A 10164-nucleotide genomic window follows, 5' to 3' on the forward strand; every position below is an offset into this window, starting at 1 on the left:
AGCTTGCTACATTACAAAGGAGACAAAACTATGTGAAGAAAAATGAAACAAAATTGCTGTAAATTGAACATCCAACAAACTATCTCCAAGTAAAGTAGTCTATTTCAGTTTATATATAAATATCTAAGACAGGAATAAACTAATTTCATTTAATTAATATTTCAACCATAAATATATATAAGAACAATTAAAATAGTTCAGCTGCCATTTCTTTATCATGTCTTATAACTCCAGATTTTTAGTGGTCTTTTTCTTATTCTTGTTTACATGTTAATGACTATTTTGGCTTCAATTTGTAGAATTCTGATTTTCCAGACAATTATAGAAGTTTCAAAATTCCAGGAAAACTGAAAACCAAATGATGATTTAAATGATATCTGTGATAGTTAAGTAATCATAAGTTAAAGGTTTTCTGGAATTACCACACAGTAAATTTGAGTTGTACAAATTGAGCCTTAATCTGTACTGTGTTTACATAAACAGATTAAAAACTTTATTAGATAAGAATCCCTTGAATTTAAGGGGGTTTAAGGCTGACATTGCCAGAAAACAATTCCTCAAATCTTCTGAGCTACCCCCGGCCTTGAAAATTAAATTTTTTTTAAATCCCTTCATTAGTTTAACAATTTATAATTATACAGTGTAAAACATATTAACAAATAACATAAATGCAATAGTGTAAAATTTAAATTGTAACATTGTTATACCAAGTTATAATGTAACATTGTTATACCAAGTTATAATGTAACATTGTTATACCAAGTTATAATGTAACATTGTTATACCAAGTTATAATGTAACATTGTTATACCAAGTTATAATGTAACATTGTTATACCAAGTTATAATGCAACATTGTTATACCAAGTTATAATGCAACATTGTTATACCAAGTTATAATGTAACATTGTTATACCAAGTTATAATGTAACATTGTTATACCAAGTTATAATTTAACATTATTATACCAAGTTATAATGTAACATTGTTATACCAAGTTATAATGTAACATTGTTATACCAAGTTATAATGTAACATTGTTTTATAATGTAACATTGTTATACCAAGTTATAATGTAACATTGTTATACCAAGTTATAATGTAACATTGTTATACCTAGTTTATAATATAACATTGTTATACCTAGTTTATAATATAACATTGTTATACCAAGTTATAATGTAACATTGTTATACCAAGTTATAATGCAACATTGTTATACCAAGTTATAATGTAACATTGTTATACCAAGTTATAGTGTAACATTGTTATACCAAGTTATAATGTAACATTGTTATACCAAGTTATAATGTAACATTGTTATACCAAGTTATAATGTAACATTGTTATACCAAGTTATAATGTAACATTGTTATACCTAGTTTATAATATAACATTGTTATACCAAGTTATAATTTAACATTGTAACATTGTTATACAATGTTTTAAAGACAGATAATGACAATTTGACATATATAAGAAATATAATATTGGTCTACATTAAAATCTTTATAACCCAATTACATGCAGAAAAATGGGATGTAAAACTCCATTAATTTCATTACATTAAAATCAAAACTTTCAATTAAGACCTGATTTTTTTTAAATGGAAAATAGAATTACATGTAAAAAGGTCAATTTTGAGACATCCCATGATTCTATGTGACGCTATTCTTCATTCCAATTCACACACCCTGAAAAAACACCCTAACAATTCTGTTAATCAAAATCTCATCCAATCTTTTCCTGTGGGACACCAACCACATTTTTATTCCTTAATTTTATATGACCAATCAGAAACAACCTGACCAAATGATCCAACCATACATGATGCAGTATTTTCAACCTGGCCAATCAACATGCTTCAACATTCATATTATTTAGTAAATACTAACACATGAAATGAAAAATTAGAATTGACCATCACTTTAAGATAAGAAAATAATTAATCCAAATTATAAATTTACAGTTAATTAGAATGATTACGTCAAACACCGGTAAGTCGAAAAAATACAATGGGGACGTGAACTCTGATAAAATTTGGAGAAAACAACATCAAATGTTAGATAAATGCTTTTCAAACTTGTACAGATTCCATGGGGAACACAAATATCAAATAACTTTCTAAATGAGACGTGGAGTTGACCTGACAAACCCAGTAGGGGACATCAGTCCATGTATTTTCGAAACGATTTTAGATGATCTAAGCTCTAGGATGTCCTGGCCACGTTTTCTTGAAACAATCTTAGCTCTAGGATGTGCAGCACACTTATTCTTGAAACGATCTTAGCTCTACGATGTCCTTGAGAGATACCTTAGCACTACAATGTCCTAGAGAGATGATCTGTTAGTGTTAGAAGTTAAGAACCCAGGGCCGCGTATTCACGAAACGATCTTAACACTAGGATATTCTTGGGTCTTAACTTCTATCACTGATTCTTTCAATAATATATGGCAAAGACAACTCAGCGCTAGGATTGTTTCAAGAATATGTGGCCTGATATTTAAAGATGCAGCAATACAATAAACAAAGAGAAGTATATGGAAGGAATGCAAAAAGTTTTAAAAGAGCAGTCAAAATAGACAAGACAAAGGCTAAATATTAGTGTTACAGCTCTACGGGAGGCCTTGTTAACATTATTAAGTATGTGAACTCTCTGATACAAATACAAAGTACAAACACCAAATAACTTTATAAGTTTGAAGGACAGGGATGCCTAATTTGTGGCAACAAAAGTTAATCAGGCAGAAGACCATGAGTAGTCTTGATACATTTGATTGTATCCTTTAACAGAATAACTATTGCTCTTTAATTTTAATGCTTTAAAATCTTTTTTAATGTTTCAATATCTCATCTTACATGTTTGACACTGACACACCCATTTCTTAAAATGAACTCTTCCAAAACTATTATATTGATTGAGAAATGCATGTGTGGAACAGTTCAATAAATGGTGGAGGGGTGTCAAATACTTGAATGGTGCACAATATGTAGCAGTATCATTAGTATAACTTGAGTTACTATTCTTCTCTGTTGTCATATTATTACAGATAACTCTCGATTAAATCCAGACCACATTAAATAAAAACACCAATTACACATAGATAACCCTGTTTCTCTCAGACTACAGTTAAATAACTCTCGTCTCCACTGTCTTTAAAACAATATAAAATGTCTTTCCATGTAAATTATTCTATCAATTTTAACAAAATTTTATATTTATTGCCTTCATCATCTGAAATATAAAAAGGAATTGTCAGAAATTAGTTACAACTTCACAATACATCATCACGATTTTAATCTATTACGAATTTCGTCTTATACTGTGACTGCAATAACCACCTTTCTTGTATCACTGAATGCAGTGATTTGGTTGGTTTGTACGCTTGCAAATACAGCCTAGACATAAAGGCTGACAGGATCCTTGTGAACCTTAATTGTTATCCTTGTATCCTAATAACCAAATGGTTTGGTCAAGGACAAGCTGGTTAACAACTGAACCTTAAACACATGGTATGGAAATTGGTGTATTGAATTATAATTGTCCATGATGCTGGTGTGAAAATCGTTCTATATCAATAAATGACCTACCTTTCATACCCTCGACAGCAAACCGAGCCTGATCCTGTACATGCTGCATGTTTTGAACAACCTAAAATAAATATATAAATAAAAAAAAAATAAAGAGACCCACAAAGACTAATATAATGCTCTACTTTGGGTTTTAGGCTACCAAGAAACAGGTTCTACATAAAACATGTTTAATTGGTTAAAATAATATTATAAGAACCCGACTGTGGTAAAAAACTTGTCAGATTGCAATGGAGATCAAAAACATTACAAAAAAAATAAAATGAAATTGTACTTAAATTTATTCATCTCCAGTAAATCTAAACTTACCAACCCCTAACCTCCCACTCTGAACCCTACCCCCTAAACCTACCTCATTGGTGACCAATATATGTATGCCTGAAGGACCCTGTGTATAGATATCTCCTATATGATGAAGTTGAATTCCAAATAAGGCTGCTAATTTTGATGCCAGTTCTGAAACTGTCATCTGCTCTAAATATACTGCATGATAAACTGAAATAAATTGGAGAAAATGACTCTAAACTATGATCATTTGTGAGGTTTTGGTAAGAGGTGTTCTAAACTTCAATATATATCAGGGACATCAATTTGAACCATTCCAATTTTCAATCAGACGTCTGTGGTTCCTGCTAATTCAACTTAAGCCAAGCGTTTCATGAAGTAGCCATGACAAAGACCCTTGAACATTAAGTGTGATGGAAAGAAAAAACTGAAAGGACTTACTGGATTCTGATTCTTGACAAACATAAATAGTTAAACGTGGACGAACACTCCTATAATAAATAGATATAGTTAGTAAAATAACCAATCAAAACATCAGATCAAACATGCAGTGTGGTGATAGGAAAAGACGTTAGAACTTGGAGAAAAGTTGATATTCCAAGCTGATAGAGCTCAGTTTCAGTTATCTTCCAAGCAGTATAGATCCAGAATCTCTATAATAAAACACCAAGAGCGTTTTCTAATAAAATAAAGAAATAATGTAACTATACCGTGATTGTAAAGCGTTGTTTAATCGGATACCATCTGCTAAACCACAAATCTGTATCAAATCATCTCGTGTTAACCTCAATAAATCAGCACCTATTTATATTGATAGAAATATACAACATATCATTACGTTGCACACGAAGTTCTTACTCAAAATATAGAAATTAAGCCACATTTCTAAACCTGATACAGATTTCATAACTGAAACAGAGATGAGTGCAATTTTACTTTATTAAATCTCGATTGAACAAAATAAGTTCTTAATCAAGCCTTTATACGTAATAATATTCATATTTCAAAGACATAAAATTATAAAATCATGAGAAGCGTACCTGAGAAATTTTGAAATATTCGAACATAATGTGAAAAGCGATGATAATGTAGCCATTGTGTGACCTCTGCTGCAGTGGCGTCTCCTAGTAACGGCTGAAATATAATCACAATAGTCAAAATTCAAAACTACACAAGGTTTGAGGAATTGCCTCTTTGGGCCGGCAGTCGGATGAAGCAGCCAAAAACGAGTTGAATTGTCGTCTGCTAGAGCAGTTGGATAGCTCTATCAGAAGCAAGTTATATTGTTGTCTGCTAGAGCAGTTGAAAGTGATTGGGATATCTTCTGTTAGGAAGGGATTAGTTAGTCAGTAGCACAGATAGTAAGTTCGTTGTTTGTTGGATGGTTGAGTACTTTGGATTCAAATCCCTTCAATAAATCAACATGCTATCAAAATCATATTAATAGATAGTATAGAAATGTTTTACGTCCTGCTTTTCTGCAATAGAAAGTATAGAGGGAAGTAGTTCAATAGAATGTTCAGGGATGTCATGTAGATAACTGGTACAATATATACTGCCTTAAAGTCCCCCGATTTTATCGCTCAAAATGAATAATAACCATATCAGTAACTTACAATATTGACTATTTTAGCCGTATCATCACTAGATGACGACTGAACATGGTTGGTTGATGAGTTGTGAACAGGAGTTGATGAATTACTGTGACTGAGAGGTGTAATGGGGGTTGGAGGCGGGCTGAAATGATAAAATAATCACTAATAAACAGGTTTGTTATATTGCCCCGCCCTAATTACTGTGACTGAGAGGTGTAATGGGGGTTGGAGGCGGGCTGAAATGATAAAATAATCACTAATAAACAGGTTTGTTATATTGCCCCGCCCTAATTACTGTGACTGAGAGGTGTAATGGGGGTTGGAGGCGGGCTGAAATGATAAAATAATCACTAATAAACAGGTTTGTTATATTGCCCCGCCCTAATTACTGTGACTGAGAGGTGTAATGGGGGTTGGAGGCGGGCTGAAATGATAAAATAATCACTAATAAACAGTGCTGGTATATTGTCCCGCCCTAATTACTGTGACTGAGAGGAGTAATGGGGGTTGGAGGTGGGCTGAAATTATAAAATATAAAATCATTGTTCCTGCCAATTGACAGAAGATTTTAACCATCACTCCAACAAGCAACACTAAAAAACCATAGTTCAAATTAGTATAATCCTGAAGAAATTGCCAACCCAAAATTCTGTAAGAGGACCTAAATTCTCAGATGGGTTGCTCATTATTGTTTCTTAAGCAAAACAAGTCCTCTTGGAAAGTACCTTATCATTCTAAAAGCTATATAACATATATATTTTACATTATCTCTACCTTGAGAATATAAGGATGTACTTTCACTTTATAATTTTTAAACTATTTTTAGATTTTGACAATATAGTTGACTTACCTGCTTTTAATATGTCTCCAGTCTCCTGCCCCGGAAACATTGATACTTCCTCCACTGCCCGTGCTGCCGATACTACCTCGATGTTCTGATATACTCTCATCTGGGGATTTGATACCTAATGAATTCATAGATAATGATGATATTGATGTGTCGACTGGTATCTAAAAAAAAGACACAAGAGTAAAATCAAGGGAGGGAATAGAACTGGTCAGTGTCCGGTTTGAACCAGCGATACAGTGCGCGCATGGATATTTTTGTTGAAAAATTTTCTGAAAAGGAGCTACTTTCTGTATCTATCTCTCTATATATATATATATACTATTAAGTGTTAAAGAAATAATTTATGAAAGATCAAGATATGACATGAAAGATACAATAAGAATAATTTGCAAAGTATGTAACAGTATCCTTCTTTCAAGGGTTCTGTAACAAGCCCAATCTGAATCTGATTTGATCTCCAGCCATTATGTAAGCACCTTCTGACCGTTATGACACAGGTCAATCTGATATTAACAAAACTTACTTCTGTTAGGACAGTACATTCATACGAAGGCTGATATTTTTCTTTTTCTGATTCCGATCTCTTGTCCATTTTTTCTCGATCTGTTTTATGTTTTCTGTCAGCTCCTTTCGGCTGAAATAATAACGTCAGTATTTATATTTACTGGTTAATCAAGATAACAGGGGGGGATGGTGGACATGTCACAGCACCCAGGCACAAGGGGCTTTAGTCCTTAGCACCTCGCCACGGAGAGACACCTCTCATTCATATTTTGCCCCCTCAGACATTTTCTGATTACACTCCTGATGACAAGTCTCAAGTTCAGAAAAGTCAATGCCTATTTCTACTAGCTGTCTGATGAGTAAAGATGCCAGCAGCATGAAATGACCCCCTTATAAACGGCCCCTATAGATATAAAAAGGTTAAAAAATCTCATAAAAATCCCTTAAACACTTTCAATTCTTACCTTAAAAACTTTCACCTGACAGGAAGCTGAATGGAGTAATTTTTCTTCCTCTTCTTCGTGAGAAAAAGTATCGAGTTGAATTCGGAACGGGACACCTTTCTCTCCACCATGTTTTTTAGCAGTAAATTCAGTACTAATACAATGAACACGTATATAGATTCCCGTTGATTTGGTCGGATCCCAGATAAATTCTGCTTCGTTTAGTTTGATTGGATCTAAATTAACGTCTATTAAACCATAAGATAGGGGAATATCTGGAATATAGATTACAACAAGAATTATAAATCTTATTGTTTCCTAGAGATCTGGAAAATTGATTTGAAGGTAGAAGTTTTTATCCTTTTAATGATGTTCATGGAATAATAAGTTTGACAAACCTATATCTAAAAGACAAGTATTATTTAAAATGTAAACAGAATCTCAACAACTTGTTAAATGCTTATAAAAGAAAATAATTCTGACAAACCTATATCTAAAATGCGTTCCCCTGGTCTGTTCTGTTTCCACGTTTCTATCTGTTGTTTCTCCATATACTGTAACCTTCGCTCGTGAAAATGAACTCTAACTAAACTCTGAAATACAGAAAATTATAGCAATACATAAATAGTAGTCATATTTATTATAGGATGGCAAGAGATGGCCTGTAGATACATGTATATTGTTTGCGAGGCAATGTCCTTTGAAATATCTTTTTACAAGAGCCAGCAATGTACAAAATTGACTGGTGTCCATTGACTTGATGTCTTAGCATGGCTTTCTGATGACATTTTAACCATATTTTTCAACTACCAGCATGCCAAATCATTTCAATAGGATGGCCATCTATTCATAAATACGTTGTTAGCCAAGTTTGGTGTCAGTAGGGCCATCCATTTCAATTAAATGTCCTGTTATTTTTGATAAATATTCTATAAATATAAACAAGTTCTTGTTTGGTTCAGTCTAGGGAGTTTATAAGAAACCAAACCTTACCTTTAATAATTTTCCGTGAGAATTTGACAGATCTCCTAGTTTTTTTAATTTGATCTCGTATGATTGTCCTGCAAATATATTCTACTTTTAATTTCAATTCAAAACAATATCAGACCTCTCCTGGCCACCATATTCTGTTGTAATTCCGCATACAGAATGCACAGAGCCAAATCGATAGTCTCCACTTCAAAAATCTAGTCAGAGATGACTGGCAAATTAAACTGAATCAAAAACCGATCAGAGGTCGGCTGCAGAAATGTAGAATGTATAACTCCATTTCATTTAATTTTAATTAGCTCTATACACCAAACTTAATACTAATAGACATTATTCACGCGTCGGCCATATTGAATCCAGAATGAGGCTCATAACGCAAACCTTGAAAAGGTAACATTTTGTCACTTAATAAAATTACCACCTTGACGTCTTTAACGCCTCCTTCTCCAATCTCACCAACTCAAACTAATCATATTTTACATCATTAAAATCGAAATTTATTAAGCTATTTAATGATACTATCAGATGAATTTTACTGTTACATATTTCTGAGAAAGGGCAGTTTTAAGCCTATTTTCTTGCCGTTGAACAAGTGTCTAATGACGTTGAAAATCTTATCAATGGATAACATAATTCGCATAATGAACCTCGCTTTCAGTGTCTCAAAAACAAGCCGTGAATAAGGTCTATAGTTCCAATTATCTTAATGAAAATATTAGAACTGACCTTGATTGAGGTATGTGAGTGTTTCTTCATTCATTTTAACAGCAGGTGAGGTGGCAGCTCCCAGAATATACTGAAATCTACACAAAATATTCATTGATTATAACATTGTACTACTGTCTATTGAATTATATAGTCACTAAAATACATTCAACCAATTTTAATACAATATTTCTAAGAATGGACTGTCTATTTGCACCATCACACGATACGTGTTCTGTTAAGCTGCTAACAATGGTACGGTTAACATAAGACACAATAAACGCGCTAGTTTTGGGGTGTTTTTTCTATATAAGGCAAAGTCTCAAGAAAAGATGAAAGGTTAAAGAAAGTATCTGTTACTCACCCATTTTCAATATTTTCCTGTTTAAAGACTGGTAAAGCTAACAATGCCTCACTGAAATAAAATACATCTTCATTTAAATTGACATAATTAATATATTAATAGTCAATATTTCTTATGATATTGATGTAATCCTCTAGTGTTCTCGATCTACAGAAACCACAGCCTTCCGATGAAAAATAACGATAACATAAACACAGGCCTTATTCTCTAAAGAAATACAGTAATCTGATTGGATAATATATTAAAATTCAATTAAGTGATTTACCAATCAGATGAATTGGATATCGAAATCATCTAAAATTATGTTTTGAAGAATAAGACCTGTGATCTATTTTAAAAACAGGACTCGGGTTCCAAAAATGCAAACCTCATGTTGTAGCTAGACGTCCCTAATTCTGTTCCCAGCCCTGATAAAGATCCATCGAAATCAGCTGCTAGCCCAGCATCGATATCCCATGCTGATAAACTCGACGAATTCGTGTGTGAAATTTTCGTCCGCTTCCCAGCACCAGTTCCAGTCTCTTCTGTATTCCATAGTGATAAATGAGATACCAAGCTGAAATTATAATCACACAAGGGCATTAACTCTTGGTCCTATTACTGCAACATTCTCAAATTCAAACTAGGCTGTAGCTCATTTCATATTTAAGTATAAATATCCGGATGAGATACCAAGCTGAAATTCTATCTAAAGAAGGGAATTAACTCTTGTTCCGATTACTGACACATCCTCAAATTCAAACCAGCCTCAGCCTTTTGTCATCAAATCAGACATCAGATGAAATGCTAGTTTGCATTCTTTAGCTAATAAAAACCAAAGAAAAATAAACCAAGAAT

General features: G+C 32.9%; 1 protein-coding gene across 1 annotated transcript; it reads right to left on the bottom strand.

The window, feature by feature from the left end:
- Nucleotides 1–3871: 3871 nt before the first annotated feature.
- LOTGIDRAFT_128306 (hypothetical protein) lies at nt 3872–9909 on the bottom strand (the record flags this gene model as incomplete). The annotated part of the gene is made up of 12 exons (XM_009064281.1): nt 3872–4109; nt 4266–4367; nt 4587–4677; nt 4917–5010; nt 5502–5613; nt 6798–6955; nt 7290–7543; nt 7756–7861; nt 8262–8329; nt 8985–9061; nt 9328–9378; nt 9695–9909. 12 exons carry the CDS (start codon nt 9907–9909, stop codon nt 3872–3874), a joined length of 1566 nt encoding a protein of 521 aa, XP_009062529.1.
- Between the last annotated feature and the right edge of the window lie 255 nt (nt 9910–10164).

Source organism: Lottia gigantea, assembly GCF_000327385.1.
Source record: "Lottia gigantea unplaced genomic scaffold LOTGIsca_61, whole genome shotgun sequence".
In the NCBI taxonomy this organism is placed as follows: Eukaryota; Metazoa; Mollusca; class Gastropoda; family Lottiidae; genus Lottia; species Lottia gigantea.